This window comes from Cryptomeria japonica, chromosome 6, assembly GCF_030272615.1.
Source record: "Cryptomeria japonica chromosome 6, Sugi_1.0, whole genome shotgun sequence".
Classification (NCBI taxonomy): domain Eukaryota; kingdom Viridiplantae; phylum Streptophyta; class Pinopsida; order Cupressales; family Cupressaceae; genus Cryptomeria; species Cryptomeria japonica.
In genome coordinates, this window is record NC_081410.1 from 245,483,381 (window position 1) to 245,508,964 (window position 25,584).

Here is a 25,584-nt window from a genome sequence, read left to right on the forward strand (position 1 = left end):
TTCAATATTGTTGTTTTCATTTTTACCATAAACAAATGCAACTTAGATAGCGTAGATCGATAGCAAGGTTCTCAACACCTTACTAACCACTATGGCATCTTACACTTTACCATCTGCACTCTTGATCTCACCAACTATCTCTTTTATCCTCTGACCATACTGTTAGATATTTTCACCTTCAGCCATTTGCATGCCATCAAACTTTCCTCTTAGACTCTCTTCCTTGGCAATCTTCACATGTTCATCACCGCTACAAATATCTTCACGCTTCTTTCATACCTCATATGCAGTCTCTAGACCATGGACATCAACATATTTTGCATCAGACAAAGAACTGATAATAGCCTCTAGTGCTTGATTATTTTCTTGTTTCTCTTTCTTCTGATCATTAGTCATAATACCATTAGGTGCAACATATTGAGTACCAACATGTTCCCAGTATTGATTTCCTAGACTCTTGATATAAATTTTCATTCTATCACTCCATATTCTATAGTTCTCTCTATTAAACTTCGGACCTTCCTTCTTCATCATGTTCTACAAGATCTTTACCTCAAGTTGTTAGGCTTAGACCTTAGAGAACCTGAGATGCTCTGATACCAATTGATGGTATGATGAAAGAATAAGGATCTGGTCAACTACGGAGAGGGGGGCGGGGTGAATCAGTAGATAGAAAAACTGATATTAACTTCACCAATCTCAAAATCAACCTCTCAAAGTAAACTTAAAACTATAAATGCAATATCACGGTCAAGATTAAACTGTCAAGTTAAATCGGTTGTCTGTAACAACAGATTAACAATAAACAACTTGAAACTCATAAACATCCAAATACCTTTACTAACATAAGTAAAACCTCATTTCATATTGTTGTCAATTATCATGACTTATCAAATGGATTAAGTAGTTAAGCAAATCAACCATAATAAAACATAACCACAAAAACATTCACCACTTGACACAATTTTTTGATGTGGAAACCCAAATGGGAAAAACCACAGTGAGATGAGACTCATAAGATAACTATCTGAATTCTTCTAAAGTTCGCCCTATTAGGAGCCAAGCTTGTTAAAGCTTTACAAAAAGTCCTGTTAAGAACAAATCCTGTTAGGGACCACCCAGTTAAGGGATTGATTATAATGCCTTGTTAGAAGAAATACCCTGTGAGGAATAACCTCAGTAGAGGATTTGAAATCCAAGCTAATGGACCACCTAATTAGAGGATTTAAATAACACCAAGCTTGTTAGAGCTTACCTGGTTAGGGGATTTAACTAATGTAATTGTTAGAAAACAACAGGGGTTTGCTGATCTGTTTGAATAGTACTACACTTGCTTGTTCATATCCTTTTCATGCTCCTATCTGCCTTCACTCAAACTGCAGATACATCATCCTGTTCAGCAACCAGACACTTAACTGAAACTTTTCCAACTCTTAAACAAAACAACTCATCGACCTTATAAAGGTAACACAACAAAAACCTAATTCTCTCATAAAGATTACAAACAAGACGGTTCAAGTATGACCGTTGGATTACATAACAATCTCTACACATCATTCAAGAAAGCCTCGACCGCTCCTTGATCACCACTTCATCAAACTCAGTAACTCATCACGCGTTTTGCATTACATTCAATATACTTGCTCATTCCCTAGACAAAAATAGTTACCTCAACACGCCAAAAACACTTTGAAACTCTCTTCATACAATATGCATATGTGTCATAATCATTACCGCTCATCATCAGATCATAAACTGATACAACCAATTCATGAAACTTAATCGGTTAGGGTTTATCAAATCAATAGGTAGGGTTTACCTCTTCAAATCTCCAATACTTAGCAATACCGGTTCACTCCACAAACTTACCTACCGGTTACAGTTTCTTTCACTAGCTCTTCCTACTGGTTACAAAACAACATTACAATAATATCATTACCGGTTAATTAACATCAATGACAACATAACATTTCAATAATGCAATCTTCATGCAAATGCCAATAGTAACCACTCATTCAATCATGCGAGCCCATGAGAAGACAAACTTCTTCCAGAAAAATGGTTGATGTTGATAGCAAAATCTGAACCAGTAAAGGCAAACACAAAATAAGAAACAACACCCACAAAGTTTTGTCTCAACACCATATCAGTTTAAATCATCAAAGGAAAACAAAAAGAAATGGACCATAGACCTATAACCAATAAGCAGTAACCACTCTGACAAAACTTACTAAATATTATTCTTTCATAACCGCCAAATGACATCTGAGAGAAAACACACTTTTACAAAAGCTATCTAACAATCATCAAATTCTTTCAAAAAGGCCACACAGGTGGCACAGTCTAAACTCAGGTACACTGACTAATAAGAACTTACATGTGCCTCTAATCGAACAAGCATATAAACAACAATGCCACAATACCACAGATCAAACAAAGCAAAGAAAAGTTGACATCAATGACACAATAAAACAATTTGAACATCCAAAATCAATGATCCATGATCTAGGTTCAACTTTAGTGTGTAGTGCAGTGTTCTTTTCCAGTCTTCCGATACATTCCTGATACTTCTCTTCTATAGCCAGAAATAAGGATTCTTCATTCGAGTCTTCAACATCTTCTTCTTCTTCAGATGAATGTGTCTTTGTAGTGTTAGGTCCCGGAGACAACTGAGAGGGGGGGGGGGGGTGAATCAGTTGTCAAATAAATTCAAACCAAAAACAACTTACCCAACTTAATGCTTAATACCAGTAAACCAGTTAAGTATGCCGATAGACAGTGTTAACAGTTAATTGCTATACCGGTAAAGATTAATGCATGAAACATAAACACAAAGTCATCCACAACACATAACACCAATATTTGTACGTGGAAACCCTGTAAGGGGAAAAACCACGGTGGGAAACCTTACCCACAATCAGATGATACTACTGCAGATAGTAAGTGTACATAAATGGGGTCTACACATGCAGAAAGGCCAACAACCTAAAGCTCACTGCTCAATCACAAAAAGGGAGTCACACTGACTACAGTTGGATGGTTAATTCCAATAAGAATGTACTGCACAAAATAGCATCTTCATATGCTGGATTCAGTACCGGTGTAATGCTGATATGCTTCCACAAAAACCTAGCTTCACCTTCAAATGATGCCTTTGTGTATAGCTCTGCTTAATCTCGCATATACCTTCTCACAATTCTTTTTCACATTCCACATTCGATCTTACAAATAAGATCTTACATTTATACCATAACCTAAGACCAATTTTAGTAGGTCGGCTCTACAAGATATTACAATAAAACATTTTACAAACAATATAATATCCGATGCAATAACTGATTAAACATGTCGGCTTAAAGCATTTACAAAAATAATTAATCATCTCCATAGCGTGCCATGCTGATCTGGAAAAGATAAACCTGTCGGTGTAACCCTAGGTAACCTTGGACCTATTTGCCGGTAAAAGCAAATATGCAAATATGAATATACCAATGATTAATTCTTCAAAACAAATTGTCCACACGATGTCTTCAACATTACCAAGTGTCTTCCATATCATTCCAAGTGTCGGTGATCATTATATCCTACCGGTGAGCCATATACCAGTAATTGTGCAATAGTTACTTGCTTGCCGGTGAATGCTGCTGGATCTCCAAAGTGCTAGTGTTTTAGTAGGTGTTGACATCAATGACAAAACCATACCAAAATACCAACATGTAGAATATAAGTTTCTTTTCCCTTTATATCTATCATTAGTTCTTCTCTTAAAGTCATTTCTTTTATGCCTCCTTTTCTTTTCATCATCCTCAAATTTTCTATAATCTTATTTATATGTACATTTAGAAGCATAATGACCAATTATTCCACAATTAAAACATTTCAAGGACAACTTACCTTTATACTTTCTAGTTCCCCACTTCAATCTTCTTACGAAGTTTGCTTCAATCTCATCTAGGTTCTCATTGGTTTCCAGTTCATCTCCTGATATCCTTGAAATATTGAATGCAACTTATCTTTTATAGGACTTTATATCTTCCATCTCACCAATCTCATAGGTAGACAATGTACCAATAAATTGATCAATTGTGTAGTTTCTCAAGTCGTGACATTTTTCAATTGCACACTTCTTTGATTTGTAGGGTTTTATCAATGTAAACAAGATCTTTCTGATGACATCACTTTCTTCAAGCACTCCATCAAAAGATTCGATAGCTTTTGTTGTATTATTCACTCTATGTATGTAGCTTTAAACGCTTTCATCATCAACCATTATGAAACCTTCAAACTTTTGCTTCAAGTTCAAGAGTATTACTTGCTAAGTCTTTTGATCACCTTCATATGCATAACACAACTTGTTCTGAATTCCCTTAGCTTCTTTCATTCCTTTGACTTTTCCAAAAACTTCATCACTGACATAGTTGATAAGAATTGTTATAGCCTTTGCATTTGTCTCCCAAGCCTTAATCTCATCCGAAGTTGATGGTCCATTAGGAGGTCATTGATAACCAGTCTAGATAATATCCAAGATTCCATTTTGCAATGCTTCTGAATAAGATTTCATTATTTCCTTCCAATAGTTGTAGTTTGGTCCATCAAACATCAGAGCTTTAACATGAAGGTCTTGTGCCATTTCTAGATCTACCTCAAGTGGTTAAGCTTTCCACAGAGGAACCTCACTCATATACCAATTGTTGGACACCCAACATGACTGAGGGGGGGGATGAATCAGTCCAAAACTTCAAAAAAAGTTATTAAATAACTTATTCAATATCAACACTTTAACCATCAACATATCAAACAAAACTATATAAACACATGAACACCAGATTTACATGGAAAACCTAAAGAAGGAAAAACCACAGTGAGAATCTAACTCACAATATGAATAACAATGTTTACAACATTTTAGGCCTGTAGCCAAGGAGAACCAACACCTGAAGGGCTTGCATAACTAAGGTGCACTACCTTAGGCAAGATACAATAGAAATTGTGTAGCTGAAGAACACTTCTTCAGGACAAGATACAAACTACTACCAAAGGACTCACTATCAATTATCTTCGAATGAAATAGCTAAACTAAAAATGAGAAGTATTATCCTGATCATGAAATTGTCTAATAAATGGAAAACATCTCTGACAATCTCCATTGTCACAACACATTGTCTAGAAGAATATATCAGCTTCAAAGCTCTTCCCAAACTGACTTTCACATCACCACAAACTCAAATCTGTGTGCAAATCATTCACATACATTTTTCACAGAATTCACTTCTCATCCATACTCAATTCACCCTTCTATACATCTTATATATGAAATACAACATTGAAATCCTAATCAAGGGTTGGCCAAAACAATATTACACAAAATAAGCCACCCAAACCAAAAATACTTAGATTGGTCCACTCCAAGAGAAAGAGGGAACCAAAATATATCATAATACATCATCCCATGAATAATCTGACAATCTGCATATGCTAGTACATATTCCAAAAGACGTTACAAAGCATAACATGTAGATATAATCAACCAATCAGCCATATAATCACTTCCAATGCAAAATACTCCATGTGGATCTCCACAAACCAAAGTGAGACCCAAATAATCACCTCAACATATCTTCCAACACATATTCATACCAAAGGAACATGATCCACTAAATCACAATGCACTTAACAACATAATCGAAGGGCACCAAAAGCATGTCAAACCACCCTGAATATAGGATGACACAACCAACACCAAAAGAGTATCCAGACCAAACTCTATCTAGATAACCAAGATCTGACAAAGCATATCCAAACCAATATCCATCCAGATAACTAGGTTTGACATCAATGACAACCATACAAACTCATGCTTCTAACAGATCCTTATCATCTTATCAAGAAGCACTTATATTTGGTAAGAAGATCTAAATGGTTGTTGACTAGTTTGGCCATTGAGTATGTTCTTTGCTTGATCTTTTTCATGTCATGTTCCTATGCTAATCAAGGATACCCACATGTGATTAGAGGAGCAAGGATTGGACATTGGCATTGTTTTTGTATGCAAATTAAAGGTCATCTAACGCCTTTTTACATATGGATCATAATGCTTTGTAACCTATTGCACATAAATTGATCAAGGACACTCGTATCTTACCGAGGATGGATGAAATCATTCCTTGCCTTATCTATACAAAATGATATCATCTTCACCTTGGTCTTTCATATCTTGGTGTATATTTGCAAAAAACAAAATGCTCCATGATAATAACAAGCACTTTTATTAAGAAAACTCAAATCCACATCTTCCATATCTATTCACAACTTTCCTATCTATCCATTCTTTCTCTTTTTCTATCAATTCTTCCCATCCTCTCAATCTATCTATTTCCTCAGCCAACCTAATTTTCTTTTCTTGTTACTAACTTTTCTTCTATCCAATTTCTTTATTCTTTCAATAATTTAACCTCATTAAAAAAAAACTACTCAATTTCTTGAGGGGGCATTGTAACTCCTTATCTTAGTCCTCTGGGGCATATTGAGGCATATTATTCTAATTTTCTCTTTTTCTTTGAAATAATGCTTGAATCACATTGTTTCAAAGAGGGGCAAAATGTAGACATAAAAATTAACCTTTCCTCTGTTCGTCAATTCTAACCACTACTTTATGATCAGTAAAATATAATTTAATTATCTTACTAATTATCCCCTTCCTCCAATGTTAATTAAATATTTTAATTCTTTAATTAACTTGTCTTTCTCCTTTGTTAATTGTGGCTAGGAATCTGGAAATCATCACACGCAAATCAAAATACTAATCTAGCTCAATCACAAAAGCTCAAATGCAATGATCTATCCTAAGCACACTCAATAAAGACATGAAAATGAAACATTCAAAACTAAAGACTATGCAAACCAAAGGTAGATCTGAATGTATCCTTCATGTGGCTCCATTGTCCTTCTTTCTTCTCCAAATAGCCTTTGTTTGTGGATCTCACCTTCAAATGCATACACATGAGATGAAAGCAAATAGATAAGACATTGGTGCAAGAGTACTCGAAGTGTGATTGATTTGACAAAGCGATCAGAAATTCGATAATCTGATTATTCTCATTCTCATTAGTTGGGATTGAAGAAATTCATCCAATTTATAGACAAATTGGAGAAATGATCAAATTAGCACGATTCAATTCAAATGGAAATTGCAAATCAAAAATGTCAATTATAACAAATTATGCACTTTCTATGCAAAATTTGATTGATTGATAATTCATGACAATTTATGACAAATTTCTATGTCAAAATTGATTGATTGTCAATTATGACAAATTATGACAAATTGAAATGTCATTCCCATGAAATTAGGAGAAAAATAGGAGGGAATTATGTGAATTAGAAATTGATGAAAAATAGGAATTAAGAATTAAGTAAATTAATTAATAATTTGTCATTTATTAATTAATTCACAAAAAGAGGAATAATTAGCCAATTAAATGAACATTTAATTGCGATGAGAAGACTTAGGATAAATAAATAATTTATTAATCCTAGAGAGAGAAATGACAAACAAGGTTAAATGATTAAATCATGAAACCCTAAAAGATGGATTAGCAATGCAAGGATGACAATTAGGTCATGATGAAAGATTGATTGATTTGATGTCGATCATGATTTTGAATTGATAAATGACCAATGCTGACGAATGATTTGATTGATAAATGCACCAATTGACGAGGAACAATGACTAATTGTTCCAAATTGACATAATTGAGACAAACAACGATCGATGGCAAATTGATCGCAAAATGACAAAATTGACCAGAGGACAAGGATTGATGACAAAATAGATTGCAAGACGACAAGGTTGAAAATGACCACGATCGATGACAAATCGATCGCAAGATGACAAGATTGAACATGACAACGATCAATGACAAATCGATCGCCAGATGATAAGATTGAAAAGAGGACAACAATTGATGACAAATCGATCGCATGATGACAAGATTGATAGAGGACAAAACCCTAATTAGGATTGACGATGTCCAAAATGATGACAAATGGGCACGCACATTGATGCGACAGGATAAGATTGACCAAAATCATGATTGAAGATTGTTGTTGACAAGACCAAATTCGAGAGCGAGATAAATGAAGAATGCAGAAGAATGACTCAATGCTCGCAAATGATAAAGACCAAGTGCGTAACATAGGAGAAATGTTAATGCGATGCAAAACTCTAAAATGAGACAATGCGCCAATGTTAAAGTATGACTCCGCAAGCGTTGACCATTTTTTAGGTGTCTACATTAATTAAATAATTTTTAATTATCTAGTTAATTTTTCCTTATTCTTCTGATCTCCCATACTTGAATTTTTTTATAATTATTTAATCATTTAACATTTCTTCTATAGTTCAATAAATTATTTAATATACTCAACTTTTCATTTTCCTTTCCAACCAAAAAAATAAATAAAATATTTATTTATTTTCCTCTTTTCTCATGAATTTTTTTTTTATTATTATTTAATTCTTATTTTCCCACTCACCTCTCCACTTCCTTCCATCATTTCCATCTGTCCTCTAATTTCTTTCAACATATTCCCACTACCTCCCCTATCTTGGGTAAATTTTCTACAACACAATCTCAGCCATCCATCCCTTTTGGGATGAATTCAAACTCTACTGTCGATCTACCTCCCTCCAAATCTATAACTTTAAACTTCTCCCTCCATTTTTTCTTTAACCACTGACTTTTAGCTTTCTTTTTATCTAATTGTATTGTGCTTATATATTTTTTATGGTATTATTTTTTTAATTTGGAAAGGGACTCAAAGACTATGGAGATTTTTAGGGGAGTGTTTGCTTTATGCTTGTTTCTTTGATGTTTACTATGTTATGCACTCTTATTTTCGCATTCTTCATAGGATAGTTTGATTTTAGCATAAAACAGATGAATTGGTGGTTTTCCTTTGACAATTTATTCACTCAAAACTCTAGGTTGTACGATCCTAATTTGATTCTTAGTACGAGCATTAAGAAATTGAATATCATATTGAGAATTATGATAATTTGTGTGGCTAGTCATATTAGGGTTGAGATATATAGTCCTTCACAAGAATAGTGTCTCAAGTAACTTGTATCATAAATAGACACAAAGTGACATGGTAGGGAGAGAGAAAAATCAATCTAGTTAAATAAAACACAATCATATTTGAATAAGAAAAAATGTTATAAGAAAACTCTAAAAAAGTATAAGGGCTTCACCAAAGGAAAGTTACATTAAAATCCCCTTTGCATAAATTTAGGATAATAAATAAATAATATACACATTCATAATCTATCCTAGAAAGCATATCTAGAAGTGTATAGAATTAAATGCTTTTGTAAATATATAATTAAATAAAGGCACTTAGCGAGAAATGTTTTTGAAATTAAAAGCAACCAAAACAAGGGGCTAACCCAGGAATAGAACAAAGAAACAGTGGCAAGCTAACTATCAGCAGAGCATCAACAAAATTATAGAAATGTTGTGAAATATGATAGAAATATGAAAAACTTAGCAAGAAATGTTGTGAAATATGATAGAATGTATTTTGCTAATAGTTTAGGAATGCTAATATAGATTGAATGAATGCATAAGAATGAAGAAATGCCTTATAATTTTGGATCACTTATGTGACTACAAAAGTAATCTTGCAAGTGTGGATCTACTCTTTGTCTTGCAGAACTTATCTAGATTTGTAGATTTAATCTCCACAAACTTTTGGAATGACACTTTCAACTTGCCTTGATGTCCCTATCTTTTTCCCACATGATTCTAGAGATTGATGGATTGCATTTAGCAATGATAATTGCTTCCCTTGTTGTAAGCTATCTAAGGATACCAATTCAATAGCTAAATAAAATATCAACAACAACACTCTCAAACATGCAAGATGCCTCGAATGCTTTTGCAATGAAAATTCTTTAATAAATAGTGCTCCTCATAATGTGTGCATGTAGAAATGATAACTATAAGATGCAAGAGACCTAGACAATTGGATGGTGTCTAAAATATATTGCGGTTGACCTTTTAAATACAACACCAATAAGTATCAATGCAAGCTTTTGGTTCAAATTATGTATATTTTTCAGTCAAACATTTTATATCACACATAGTGATCCATCATAAGGAAGATGAATATGTAAAGTTCGAGTGTAGACATAGCCATAGCACATCAAGAATCATATTAAATTAGCAAAAAATAATCACAAAGAGAAGTAAAATCAATCCTTAGATTTGAACTTTTAAAAATTAAAAGATTTAAATCTAACCAAAAACAAAAATAAATAAACAAATGAAAGTTAACTAAAAATACAAATAAAACTAAATTATATGACCATTCCAAATAAAAATAAAAATAAAAATATACCATTTAATTCTTACTACCACATGAAATTTAACCAAACTAAAATAACGTCTAAATCTAATATGGAAAGTGCGAGGTGCGTTTTACAGCATTAACACGAGTGCAAAAAAAAAAAAAAATTGCAGTGAGAATACGTGGTGAAGAGGTTGAACTACTCGATCATCATGTGAATTGAATTTGTCCTTTCTTGAAACGATTTTCTTATTATCGATAATTTGACTCCGCAAATATAAAAGGATGACTGAAAGGTCACTTCAATATTTTAGGCAAGACAGCACAAAATTTACACATTGGAGCGCGTCTTCAGTCATAATGAATGAATGCATGTTGTACAATGGACTTTTCGTGCAGGCTCTGGATTTAAGAGATAACATGGTGCAGTGGGTCCCTGGAAAACAAAATGCGTAGCCTCTAGGGTTTGTGAATTCGCAGTCTTGTCAATGCAACCGAATGCACTAGTAAAGGCGTCATTTTTATGAGACACGTGTGATCACTGTAGGGGCATGCCAAATGCACAGGTTCCAGCTTAATCACTTGCTTTCAAACTCTGCTCAGAAAGTCCGTGATGACGCATTCAGGGTTACCCACTTCATTAATTGTCAATTATGCTCTGTTTCCTAGATATTTTCATTTCCCTGTAGCTCAACGATAACTCAGACCTACAAGCTTCCAAGGTAATCATCGCACGTTTATTTACTGTATATTTATTTGTCTTGTTAAGTCTTTTGGTTAATGGATTCCATGCGGAATAGGTTGGATTCAATGAGAGCTTGAGCATTCAGACATTTACAGATAGAATTTATTGCTTTAAATTGCCTGAATCTCGTTTTACACACGGACTTGTCAGATATTTCTGTCAGGTGAATTGAAATTCTGCGGTGGAATTGTCTGGTAAAAGCTGGTTCTTGGCCTTGATGACCTTATTTTGCTTTTTTTGGCTGGTTATTTTAGGGCTTTCAGGCGAAATATCAATGATTATTTAGTTGTCGCCTGGTTTAACCTGTATTTCTGTTCAAAACCTAGGAGATTCAGTAGATATCCAAGTCGGTCTTTTTTCTTTCTTTCCTGTGGACATTCCGTGTAAAATTTGTTGAACATTGGAATTGCTTTTACCAAGACACGTTCCAAGCCCGAGATTTAGTCAATTCTGACGGGCAGTGTCTGCCTGTGATGATTCTTTTCAGGTTATTATTATTTGTGTTTGCTGCTGTAATCTTCTCTGTTTGAAGATTCCTCCTTTGCTGCTTCCACCCTGCATTTTGCTTTTTTAGAACTCTTCATTTATTAAAATATGTAAATTTAAAGCGACAAAATATTATCGTTAAATGACGTATAGGTTTTGTGGAAGAAGCGTTTGCAATCAGATATTGTAGTCACGACCTGGTCGCTAATATTTTGTGTGTCCTGGAGAAACAGGCAGAGCAAATGAAAGAATCCGGTTTGGTGATATGTCTGGTCATGGCGAGCTTTTATATTCTCATGTGCGAGGGTTCAGAGCCGTGCAATCGAAAATGCGGTTCGAAAACAGTGCCGTATCCTTTCGGTTTCGGAGGCGAATGCCCTAACATGCTCGATTGCTCAGGTGAAAGTAACATCACCGTGAAAGGATTCCATGTGGAAAATATTACGAGCGAGGGAGTCCGCATCAGCCATGGATTTCAGTGCCGTAAGCAGTTAAAAGGTCTTCGTGCATTCCAGGAGCAGTACGCTCTCACGACTCGAAATGTTTTGCTAGTCAAGGACTGCCCAAAGCTAGGTTCCTCTTACGACTGCTCTTTCAACCTTAGCCTAGTAGTGAATCGTCTTTCCAATGAAGAAAACCAGAGCTGCAACTCCTCCGAGTATAGTTGCCTCCGTAAAAATGGAACAGGTTTTTATAAGTGGAAGGACCTCGACGACGATAAGTGCAATACGTTGCTTGGCCATATTGTGGTCGATAGAAAGGACGATTCGGAAATTTTAGTAGATCTCGGAAGTCTCGAGCTCGGATGGTGGATTAACGGCAACTGTACTGCGAACAGCTGCTCTGCCAACGCAGATTGCAAGCAGCTTTTATCTCCAGGCACAGGTGAACCGGCGTATAAATGCTCTTGTAAAGCAGGCTTTGTCGGAGATGGATTCGAGAGCGGTGACGGCTGCTACAAAGGTAAATGCTATTTTCATTAGAACTTTTTCTGTCTTATACTACAGTATCCTTCAAAGTTTGTATAGTGATATTCGACAATTTGTTTTTGCAAATTTACAAATTGAATAGTGGCATTAAGTCCAATGATCCACGGTTAGGGGAATTTTTTTTGGTTGAGATTTGTGCGTTTAGAAAGTCTGATTAAAGCTGTAATCCTTCAGAATCTTCAAAGTGCAATCCTTCTCGGTACATGTCTGGCAGTTGTGGAGGAACGAATAGGATTGGAGTTCTCATTGGAGGTGATTTTACTAAAATTTCCATTCTCTGTAACATTTCTTCTGTAGCAAGAGATTGTAAATAAATTTTCGTCCAATACTTTTTCTAGAAATCGAAGAGTAGGTTTTATTTGTCTTTGCTTAAAATTTCTTTGAAAATTTGTCGTCCATGCTGGAAGGCGTTAAGGATTTTGCTAAACATTTTTTACAAGAAATCGAAGACTAAGTTTTATATCTGTGCTTTGAATTTCTTCTGAAAATCTCGTCCATCCCGGAAGAAACACGGAAAGATTTTGCTTTTTAAAATAATCTTTCCCTAAAATCTTGTTTGTACAGGAATAGTTGCGGGGGTAGCAGTGGTACTACTACTGGGGTTGCTATACTGCATGCTGAAGAGGAGATCTAAGTTTGTACGGAGCCGGAGAAGTAGAAAAAGATTACAGGAAGCGAGCAGAGGATCAACGATTCACATATTCACGTACAGAGAGCTGGAGAGGGCCACAAAGGGGTTTTCGGAGAAACAGAGGCTGGGAAACGGGGCCTTTGGAACAGTGTACGAGGGCAGACTGGGCAGCGAGCGGGCAGTGGCGGTGAAGAAGATCCGGCACATGGAAAGACAGGGTGAGGGTATCCAGCAGGTGATGAACGAAATAAAGCTGCTCTCTTCAGTAGACCATCCGAATCTGGTTCGTCTGATCGGGTGCTGCATCGAGAACGGCGAGGCGATCCTGGTGTACGAATACATGCCAAACGGCACTCTGGCGGAGCACTTGCAGCGCCACAGAGGCGAGGGACTCTCCTGGACCAGACGCCTAACCCTTGCTTCAGAAACCGCCAGCGCCTTGGCCTATCTGCATTCCACCATTAATCCCCCAATTTATCACAGAGACGTCAAATCCAGCAATATTTTGCTCGACTTCAATTTCAACTCCAAAGTAGGCGACTTCGGCTTATCCAGGATTGTACCCACAGAAGAGTCGCACATTTCAACAGTGCCTCAGGGGACCCCCGGCTACGTGGACCCGCAGTACCACCAGAACTTCCACCTGTCCGACAAGAGCGATGTCTACAGCTTTGGAGTGGTTTTGGTGGAGATCATCACGGCGTTAAAAGTGGTCGATTTCACGCGCAACAAGAGTGAGATCAGCCTGGCAGTTCTAGCCCTCGACAAGATTGGCAGCGGTTGCCTCCACCACATCATCGACCCATTTCTACTACTGGACGCCGAAAACGACCCATCATTCCTCAGCTCCGTGCACATGGTGGCCGAGCTGGCTTTCCGGTGTCTAGCATTTGACAGAGATGCACGCCCCTGCATGCTGGAAGTTGCAGAGGAGCTCCAATCGATCGGGGCTTCCTACGCACTCTCTCACGCCCAAGATAAAGACGACATGAATTCTTCAAACAGACAGATTACTATTCAGCAATCGGTAATATCGCAATTAAAAAGCTCTGTTACCCGATTAAACCCAGACATGGCGTCGCCGGTTTCGGTTCAGGATCCGTGGGTCAGCGGTCAAAGTTCTCCCTCTACAAGTAGCTCACTGGATAATACAATGGATTGATTGATTGATTGACTGACTCACCATGCTTTTCCTTTTCCCCTTCCCCTTCCGTTTTTGCTGACTTTTAGCAGATTAGGTGAACCTAAAAGACGCGTAGAAGCAGGCAAGTGGCAACTGCAACGGGTTGACCGTGAAATGGCAGCGGCTCTACTTGTCAAGGCCTTGAGATCATCTGCTGCACAGGTGCTATTGTATCATATGCTCTTTCTTATCTGTTTTCAAACTTGCTTTAATATATTCTAAATTCACGCGTTCATATTTACTTTTTTCTCACCAAGCTCTCATTGCTCTATTTACTTTTTTCTCACCAAGCTCTCATTGCTCCCGTGTACATGAAACGAGTTGCAAACAAATTTTAACTCAAAGAATGGCCGGCATCAATCAGATTTTTTAATTTTTGCAAAGAAATAAAATAACAGTCTTTCTACGAAAATATGTTCTTATAAGTTTAAATCAGGTGTTGTTTATAAATTCCGTTGAAGAGTTTGCAAGGTAGAGGGATTCTCTTATGGTCAAAATCTTTGTTATCAAATCAACGAGACAAAAAGAAGATTGAAGATAATATATATTTTAGACATTGTTGAAGAGTTTGCAAAGTAGAAGGATTCTTTTTAAGTCAAAATTATGAAAAGACTTTCTGTTAATTAATTAAATAATATAAATTTTAAAACAGGTTTTGTTTTTATACTTTGTTGAAGAGTTTGCAAGGTAGAGGGATTCTCTTTTGGTCAAAATGTTGTTATCAAATCAAGGAGACATAAAGAAGATTGAAGATTTTATATATCTTAAAATAAATTTTGATTATAGACATTATTGAAGAGTTTACAAGGTAGAGGGATTCTATTTTGGTTAAAACTCTTGCGAAATCAATAAGACAAAAAAATTAAAAAACTGAAGATATCATGTAGTCATTATATGTAATTGCTAATGTAAGTCTATCATATAACAATGATATCTTCATTATGCTTGAATGATAATAATACAAGGCTCTTAACCAATCTCTATATGTATAAGTGAATTAGCTTTATCTTTTTATGTAACAAACTACCATTTATAAAATCAAGATAAAATGTTGATAGTCTAGATTCTAATATCTTGTATTTTTATTTTTCAGTTTTGAGGTATGTGAATCCAAAAAATACAATTATGATTTTTTAAGAAGGATGAGATGGGTTCTAATATCAATTTCACTAGTTTTCCAAGTGAATGGAATTGGATCTAACAATATTATCAATGATTTATCATGCGTCATTCATTAAGTAGTAGTAGATATGTGAAATATGTTACACAAAACAAAATTAAGTACATAAATTAGCCTTGAATCATCCAATTGCAATACCAATTGTTGAGGAAACATGTATATTTGAGTCATACTAAACAGCATAATAATAATGTCTTCTTGGAGCTTAATATGCAACAATAATTTTGACTACACATTTAGTCTTGAATCATCCATGTATAGTACCAATTGTTAAAATAAACGTGTATATTTTTGTTGTTACTTTGAAAATTATCTAACTACAAGTATGTGATTAGGGAGAAAAGTATATTTGGGTGACGTATTTGAAATGTCACCATCAATAGCACGAACAATTTTATTACCTTGTCTTTATACTTGTACATTTGTCAAATATGTTATTGTTTGAAAATGGGTAAGTGCACCAAGATGGTGAACAAAAAGGGGGTATAAGTGGCCACTTTAAGAGGGTCAAACCTCTCTCGCATGAAAACATGTTCCTGATTTTTTCAGAAAAACATAACATAGCTGTTTTCGTGCATTGCACAAAATATATAATTAGATATAGTATTTTGCAAAACCCTTTGGTAGGATGATAGGTAAGATTGAGATCTAGAAGTTGTGTATTTTTTTTGTAATTTTTTGTTTAGTATTTTTTTTTAATTATTTTTTGAAGTGACTGCATCCTGAAAATTTGGTACCTGTTCGTGCGCTGGGCATAACTTGCATCAAAATAATCTAAAATGATTTTTTTTTTAAAAATTGTATAGAATCTTGTGTAGAACAATAATATGTAATTTATTTTGAATTTGGTCAAGTATATCAAAAGTTATTAAAAAAATGGTAGACGTATATCTGTGAGGACTGTCAAGGCACTGGTAAAAAAATTAAAGTTTACTATGCTAATGTTGTCTAAAAATAGAAAAAATTATATGGTAAAAAAGATGAGAAGACGTGTGAGATTATGGTAGTAATTTTAGAGATACCCACTTGATCATTTGTAAACCTGATGATGATGATGAAGTCGAGAAATCATGTTGGAAGATGAAAAAATGTGTAAAGGGACAAAACTGGAGGGAAAATGGGCTTGCAAGCCTTAGGGTCATTTTCCAACCCTCTTACCAAGCCAAAACCCGCACAAGTTCTGATGTGCAAGATAACTTGCTCGGGTTTTGAAAAACAAAAAGTACCATTCATATTTCTATACGGGTTATGTAGAACTAAAACCATCATTTTGAGTTTCACAAGACCCGTACGGGTTATGAAAAACCATAATTTTGAGTTTCACAAAACCAGTACGGGTTATGAAAAACCATTATTTTGATTTTCACAAAACCCGTACGGGTTATGAAGACATCAAAATGTATACTTGTAAACTTAGCATATACTACACATATGTATAGACATACATATATAATGTGTTTATGTATGTATATATGCATATCTATAGTTATATATACATATATTTATATAGATATATGTATATATGTTTGTATACATGCATGTCTCTCTTCTTTTCCTCTCTCTCGTCTTCCTTCCCTCATCACCGTCTCTATCTATTTCGGGCCCTAATTATCCTCATTGAGTTCTATGTCATATTTCTTCCCCTCACACGTCTCTCTCTGTCGAGTCTCTCACCCTCTTCTCCTTCTCGTTCTCTCTCTACCTCATCTCTCTCTCTCTCTCTCTCTCTCTCTCTCTCGTTATCCTATCCTATTATCACCCTCTCCCCCTTCTCTCTCTATCTCTCCCCCTCCCTCCCGTTATCTTATCCTTCTCTCTCTCTCTCTCTCTCTCTCTCCTTATCATATTCTTATCCCCTATTCTCTATCTTACCCCTACTCTCTCTCTAATTGCCTTTCTCACCCCCTCTCCTTATCCTATTCTCTCCCTCGCTTCCTATCCCCTTCTCTCTCTCTCTCTCTCTCTCTCTCTCTCTCTCTCTCTCTCTCTCTCTCTCTCTCTCCTATTCTCACCCTCTCTCCCTTCTCTTTCTTTCCCCATCTCTCTCACTCTCTTCCTATCCCCTTCTCTCTCTATCTCTAACACTCTATCCCTCCTCCTCTCCTTATCCTATTATATCCCTCTCTTCCTACCCCCTACTCTCTCTCTCTCCCTCTCCCTCCCCTTATCCTATCCTATCCCTCTCTTCCTACCCCCTAGTCTCTCTCTCTCTCTCTCTCTCTCTCTCTCTCTCTCTTAATCCTCTTCTCACCCTCTCTCCCTTCTCTTTCTTTCCCTATCTCTCTCCCTCTCTTCCTATCCCCTTCTCTCTTTGTCTCTAACTCTCTCTCTCCCTCCCCCTCTCCTTATCTGATTCTATCCCTATCTTCCTACCCCCTACTCTCTCTCTCTCTCTCTAACTCTCTCTCCCTCCCCCTCTCCCTATCCTATTCTCTCCCTCTCTTCCTATCCCATTCTCTCTCTCTCTCTCTCTCTCTCTCTCTCTCTCTCTCTCTCTCTCTCTCTCTCTCTCTCTCAATCCTATTCTCACCCTCTCCCTTCTCTTTCTTTCCCTATCTCTCTCCCTCTCTTCCTATTCCCTTCTCTCTCTGTCTCTCTCTCTCCCTACCCCTCTCCTTATCTTATCCTATCCCTCTCTTCCTACCCCCCCCCTCTCTCTCTCTCTCTCTCTCTCCCTAATTTCCTCCCCCTCTCCTTATCATATTCTATTGATCTCTTCCTACCCCCTACTCTCTCTCTCTCTCTCTCTCTCTCTCTCTCTCTCTCTCTCTCTCTCTTTCTCTATCTCTCTCCCTCTCCTCCTATCCCCTTCTCTCTTTGTCTCTAACTCTCTCTCCCTCCCCCTTTCCTTATCCTATTCTATACCTCTCTTCCCACCCCCTACTCTCTCTACTCTCTCTCTCTAACTCTCTCTCCCTCCCCCTCTCCCTATCATATTCTCCCCCCCCCCTCTCTCTCTCTCTTAATCCTATTCTCACCCTCTCTTCCTTCTCTTTCTTTCCATATCTCTCTCTCTCTCTCTCTCTCTCTCTCTCTCTCTCACCCTCTCCCTTCTCTTTCTTTCCCTATCTCTCTCCCTCTCTTCCTATCCCCTTATCTCTCTGTCTCTAACTCTCTCTCTCTCCCCCTCTCCTTATCATATTCTATTTCTCTCTTCCTACCCCCTACTCTCTCTCTCTCTCTCAATCATATTCTCACCCTCTCTCCCTTCTGTGTGTGTGTGTGTGTCTCTCTCTCTCTCTCTCCCTCTCTCTCTCTCTCTCTCTCTCTCTCTTAATCCTACTCTCTCTCTCTCTCTCTCTCTCTCTCTCTCTCTCTCTCTCTCCACTTCTTCTTTGGTTCCTAGGTATGGGTTATGTAGAACTAAGGCCAAAACTTCTAGTTTTGCATAACCGATACGGGTTATGAGAGATTTTTCTTTTTATTATTTTTGGCTAAGCTTGGTGTTACCAAGCCTAGCACGTTTTTGAATTCATAGAACATGCACGAGTTATGAGAAATTTCATTTTTTTTACATGTGGCCACTTTTCTATTCACCATCTTGGTGCACTTACCCAAATGCGTCATGCAATGGTTGTTTTGATGAACAAAGTTGATAGATCAAATATCCATAGATGCATTAGCCTAGACTTTTCAAGCTCTCTTAGACACAATTGTAGCGATGTGATTATGAAACTTGATCCGCACTTCGAAACCACTATTCATATTCCCATGTGTTAGCATGATAGTCAAGGAGATTATGAGATTCATAATACCACTTACTGACTTAGCTTTTCCACCTATCCTGGGTATGGATTTCTTTGCTCAAGAATTTAATAAGGTATTATTTTGATTGCAATGTGTGAGAATTGTATTATGCACAACTTGTATGCACTCATTGTATTATTTTATGTGCTCTTATAAGTAATTTATTCCTCCTACTTTTAATGCTACATTTTTTTGTCAATATCAATACACTCATCACACCTTGCAAAGAAATTGTTCTTCAAAATTACAACATTTAAAAAACATTATTTCTTATTTTTCTGAAGCTAGGTTACAACTCACTAGAGGTAGCCTTAGCAATTCCATATCCTCATTACATTTTTTGTGAGTTGTAGTATGGGTATCCTTAGTATGGGTATAATTTGTAGGAAACATTCTAATATGAAATTTGTTTCCTTCTAATATAACAAAAAATGTTATATGTGGACTCATATCTATTTTTCATATCGAATTTCCTAAGCATTTGCATTTATTCCTATTATATTTGATTTTGGTTTCTCCAAAGCTATATTACCACTAACTACTCAAATGTCACCTTTTATAGAGATCCAACTACTCAAATGTCACCTTTTATAGAGATCCTTATATAAGTGTAGAATGTACTCAAGATTTCAAAAGCAATGTACCAAGAATTTTGATAGACATTCATTCTATCAACCTTCATTTGGTAGGAACTTCAAAAGTAGATTCTCTTCATTATCTTTAGGATTTTTTATATGGGAGGAATCTTCTAGACCATTACTTACCTTTTAATGTAGGTAATACTTGACCAAATTCCCAAGCCTTTTCTCTCACCAAGTTAACAAGATTCAACATTAATTTCATCCCTTGATCATTTTTATAACCTTGCATTGTCTTGTTATGTTAATGCTATTTACATGACAATTGTCCTCTATGTATGGGCTACATAAATTATCTGCTTTATAAAAAAAAATTAACCTCTTTTCTCTACTTCTTGAATAAAGTTTAAATCATAAAAAATATGATTTGTATTTCTAGGTTTTTACACTTGATTTTACCTATTATCTATTTTTCAATAGTATATAGGTTCACTTGTATAAATAAAAATATAAGCATATTTTTTGGCATGCCTTGGTCATTAGCAAAAATTGAGATAATTAAATTAGTTTAAATTCAAATGTTTTTTTGAAGATGTTGTGATTCAAAAATCCATGTTCTTTGTGAATAATCCATTAATCACTATCATGATATGTATAATCTAGTTTATAAATTTTATTAGTAGATTTAAATTAACCTTATCATGTGGGTAATAAGGAAATAATCAAATAATTATACAATTTTGTTCGAAAATTGTATACTTAATATATAATGCAAAATTTCAAAACCTTGAAAAAAATTATTTCCTCCTAAGCACAAATAAACTTATTATAAGTTCATAGTAGAAAAATATTTTTTTCTTAAAAATATCTCAATATTATACCCATTATCATCAAATCTTTAGCTGGTGAAGATAATTTCACAAAATTGCTAGAAAACATGATTTGATGCCCTATGTAATGAATATCATTTTTATAAGATTATAATCTCACAAAATTTCCCTTTGATATAAAAGTATCTAAATGTTTATGGTGAAAATGGAAACAACAATGTTGAAAGACTAAAATAGATTCAACCACAAAACCCTAGCCTAACAACAAAAAAGATCCACCATAACATATGAAGATTACCTAAGACAATGTAAATCAATGAAATCACAAAGGTTATACCATCACATGTCCAATAGGGTTTGAATCTCCATTCTTCCTATCTCCATTGATCTTGCTTGATATTTGCTCTCAGATTTTATGTGTGCACAAGAGCTCAACAAAGAACGGAAATGTGGTTGCAAGTAGGCTTGATCGCATATGAAATTTTGAAAGTGAAGTTGAAGGTTGATAATGAAGGAAGCATCCTCTTATATAGAAGACACTGTAAGAAATTGAGGGATAAGATTAAGAGGTGTAAAAGATAAATGGTCGACTAAGATTAAAGGGTAGGTAGAGGAAATAAGAAAATAATAAGAGGGTAGGTAGTGTAGGAATTAAGAGATGAATGACATGTGTCATGGGTAGAAAAGGGTAATGAATTAATTAAATAAATAGAGATTTATTTAATTAATAGAAGAAATGGGATCAATTAAATAAATAAAAGTATTTATTTAATTTAGGAAAGAGATAATTTAAATAAATAAAAGTATTTATTTAAATGAGAAAAAGCTTAGAAAAGGATAAATGAATTAATTAAATAAATAAAGATTTATTTAGTTAATAGAAGAATTAGGATTAAATAGACAATTTTAGGTGTCTACACTAACCATCAAGAATTTGATGGTAGTAAGCTTCGTTGACATGTGAACTATTTTTCTAATGAAAAAAAAAAATGAAACTTTTTTTATTTTTAAAGAACATAAGTAAAACATTTTTCATAGTTTAGATTGAGTAACGTAATGGATGTAGCTATCTAACCTTTAAATGAAGATAAACCATAAATTCAAGATAATGAAATCTAAATGACTACAACAATTCTTGTTGAGGCTCTTACAGAGACCAAATTTGAGCCATCCACTTTTTAAATTACTCTTATTTGTTCTTGATGAGCATATCACAAAATAGATTGAAATTTTATAAGAGCTTGCAAAATAGCAATTTTAAATCACAAATATTAGTCTTAAATCTTTATCTTTGTCTCATATATATATATAATTAACAATCTTCTAAAATAAATTAACTAATGTAAGATAATATGCAAGTAGTTATATGAGGACCTTAAATAATGTTTAAATATTTGGATAATAACTCATCTAATATAATTACCATTGCATTCTCCTGTGATGTCTCCCACTCAAAAGTTTTCAAATTCTCCCTCCCCTACTCACATCAGGTCCTCTATTGCGTTGGCTGCGCAGGGCGACAATGCTCAGAAGGAGTTCGGTGTAGATCCTCATGCCCAAGGGGTATCTTCTAATTCTAGGGATGATGTCTCTTGTCCCTCGGTCGCCCCTGCAGGGGATATGGGTGCCAAGGGCTCCTCCTCGATGATTGATTCCTCCCGTCCCAATGTTGATGGTGTACGGCCTGGTGGGCATGGCGTGACTCAGAAGCCATGGCCTAGACAATAATTTGGTGGGTTCATTCCAGTAACTAATGCCATATCTGTCAATCTGAAAGATGATACAACACAAGAAATTGTTTATAATGCTTCTATCCTCTCTTTACATGGTGCGATCTGCCGGTTTAGGGGGTTTTGGCCTTCTCTTCCTCAGTTGCACGCTCCGATATTTGAACATTGGGAGCCTCTTATCATGGGAAAAGTTCATATTTTCCCCATGGCTAAGGGGTTTTCGTTGCAAAGTTTGATAATGCTCAGTATAGAAACAAAATTTTATGTGATCATTTTTTTAGCTGGGAGGATAAATTTTTGTTGATGATTAAGCCTTGGCACTCTGATTTTAACCCTTCTACTGAAATGTTTAATAAGATTTTGACCTGGGTTCGGCTTCCTAATCTCCCACTTCATTTATGGAATGATTCCCTTTAGAGGAAGTGAGAGATGCCCTTGGTGATTTTCTGATGGTGGATGTTGAATCCTCTGATATTTTCCACTCCACCTTTGCCCACATACTTGTTGATCTGGATATTTCAAATGGGATGCTTGCTAAAATTTTACTTAAATCTTCAAAGGGTTCTTGAGTCAAATCTTTGTACTATGAAGGGATTCCCTTTTGCTATAATAGATGTTTTAAAATTGGGCATGCAACTGAGCATTGGGGTTTTGATAAAAAGGCAACTAAGGCCACATGGTGGAAAGGCGCTTCTGTACAACATTATACGGTTTTGAAGATATCTGATCAACCTAGGAGTTTTTTGAGGTGGTTGCTTTGGAACCACAGGATCTTGGGGCATCCCCTCCGATTGTCTCTCTTGGTGGGGCTGCTAAAACTGTGCAAGTGTCCCCTGATGTTTCCCGAGTGAATGGGACTCGGGAGGCTTCTTCTGGTGATAACGATTTGGCTATCATTCCTTGCGGCTCTCCTAAAAATACCAAATCTACTGACTCTTCTACTATGGCCTTTCCCGTTTCATCGCCTGTTGATGTTGGGGTTTTGTCGCCTTCTTGTTTTGGTGCAGTTGTGTCTGTCGGGCTTAGGTGGACTGGTCATGCTGGGGTTTTGCCTTTGCCATCCACTGGTTCTGGTGAGGTTGAGATAGTTGGTCCTGACATTCATTCTCAGAATTTTGGTGCGCTGGATTGGCATGTTAAGGCAGCGCAAGTAGAAGAGGGATGGATTTTTGTTAAGGGCAAGAAAGCTAAGTTCTCTAAGCCTTCTTTTGACATGACTCTCCAATCCCATAAGACCAATTCTAAATGTAAATCTTGATGGTTCTTGGGTGGGGGATGGTTTTCGGTTGGCTGTTGGTTGTTCTTTTTGCATCTTTGTTTTAGGTTGTGGGGGCCTATTTTTTAAAACCCATGTTTTTGGTTATGTGTGTCCTTTTTACCCATGGTTGTCTAGTGCTTTCTTGTTCCTTTTGTTCAGACAACTTTCTGGTTGAGGGTTCCAAATCCTCTCAAAATCTGTTTGTAAAGCGTTTTGGGTCCCTTCAAAACCTGTTTTACACTAATCAAAAAATCATCTAATATAATTTTATTTCAATAAATTATTATTTCATTATGTTGCTACACAAAGAAAGCTATCAAATATAAAACTAAAATTCTAGTAGAATTATATTTAAATATGATTGTACTGACCATGAGAAGAAAATGGCTATCGAATTGTATATCCATCTACATGATCAAGTATGTCAATAGTAATTAGCATATAATCAATCATATGTCATGAAATTACAATGTGCGTCAAAAAATAATGATATTACTTTTACCAATTTATATGCCAACCCTTGTTATCAAGGTTTTCTTGAGTTATTGAATCCATCAAAAGTATTTGTTTATCAAATCCTTACTGATATCTTTTCAAATTAAATACCCTTGAGGAAAATAATTTAAATCCAACAATTTATTAGACTCGTGGTAATATACCAATCTATACTATTTTCTTTTATTTTCATTGTGCTACTACCTACCATATAAAAGAGCAACACGTATGAATAAACAATTCATTGTATTAAACTTTATTTTCTTTAAAAGAAGCTTATTTATGCATGCATTCAACATTTGTATCAATATGAGATAGTATCTAATTATTGCAACTTGATGTTAAAGTTTCTTAAAGTGCTACAACAATCTCATAATGCTAGTGAAGAATTAATGTTATGTTTTGACTTATAATTGTTGGAAATATGTGTTGTCATTGATGACAACCTAATGTCTAATAGTATGTATTGTCACTAAGGAGCTGACTGGAATATGTCTAGAGGTTGTTGATGTATTTGACGGTGTATATGTGTTGAAGATATTTGAGAGTAGTTGTGCCAATGATTAGAGATGTAGAAGACAATTTGGAGAATCACCTGATGACATTATATTGGTCTAGAGTAGATGGTATGTATTGGTTTATTTGATTCTTGACTTGTTTATATGTTGCAGTTGTCTTGGTGAAAGTCTACAGGCTCTGGGTGTCACTACTATGGTGTTTGAGTTCAGTTTTTTTATTAGTTGCTTGAGGGAATTTGTCCAAGTACACATTAGTCTAGTTCCTTGTGACTTTGTGTTGGTGTTTACTCCATATTCTTCCACCTTGCATAATTTGGGCGTGCGGTATGAGAATCAAGCTATGAAATATGTCAAGTATCATTGAACCAATTTCTAGATTTCAACTATTTGTACAGAGAAAGTAATAAGTGTTGGATCCATGGTTCACAATTTGTCAGTGAAGGTGCTTCGATTGTGTCTCTAGAATGCTCTACATTCTACTATAGTCTTTGGTATGACCTTGTTATTTTAGGAAGAGGTTGAAGAAAGTGTATTAGATCAACAATAAGAGTTTCAGGGTTGTTGGTCCTTTCTACATAACATTTACCAATTTAGTGATGATATTCTTCTGCACTAGCACTTAATGATTGATCCCTTCGAGAGATGTTGTAGGAAGGTTGTAGATGGTCTTCAATACCTTATTCTTAGTTCACATGATGTTTTGAGTCTCTCCCCAATGGTAAAGAGGTTAATAGTAAGCAGTCTTGACAATGGTATTAGTATTCGACCAACATGGTATGTTCCGTCAATCGTGGTTGATCCAAACCTACTTCATTGGTGTTGAAGTATGTGTTATGATATGATTAAGGTTTAGTTATGTGGTAG

The 25,584-nt window shown here is 35.6% G+C and overlaps 1 protein-coding gene across 4 annotated transcripts; it reads left to right on the forward strand.

Moving 5' to 3' along the window:
- Positions 1-10,662: 10,662 nt before the first annotated feature.
- On the forward strand, positions 10,663-14,633 carry LOC131079757 (wall-associated receptor kinase-like 14). 4 transcript variants are annotated; one of them, XM_058017794.2, is made up of 4 exons: positions 10,663-11,072; positions 11,815-12,544; positions 12,745-12,822; positions 13,135-14,633. In XM_058017794.2, exons 2-4 carry the CDS (start codon positions 11,824-11,826, stop codon positions 14,361-14,363), a joined length of 2,028 nt encoding a protein of 675 aa, XP_057873777.2. In that variant the 5' UTR covers positions 10,663-11,072; positions 11,815-11,823; the 3' UTR covers positions 14,364-14,633. The 4 variants fall into 4 exon arrangements, with proteins under 4 accessions (XP_057873777.2, XP_057873774.2, XP_057873775.2 ...); XM_058017791.2 differs by lacking the exon at positions 10,663-11,072 and adding an exon at positions 11,091-11,582; XM_058017792.2 differs by lacking the exon at positions 10,663-11,072 and adding an exon at positions 11,091-11,289.
- Positions 14,634-25,584: the final 10,951 nt, after the last annotated feature.

Coding starts and splice junctions, on each gene's coding strand:
- LOC131079757 (XM_058017794.2), top strand. CDS start 11,824: ATGAAAGAATCCGGTTTGGTGATATGTCTGGTCATGGCGAGCTTTTAT. Junction 12,545..12,744: donor CGGTGACGGCTGCTACAAAG/GTAAATGCTATT, acceptor GTAATCCTTCAG/AATCTTCAAAGTGCAATCCT. Junction 12,823..13,134: donor GATTGGAGTTCTCATTGGAG/GTGATTTTACTA, acceptor TTGTTTGTACAG/GAATAGTTGCGGGGGTAGCA.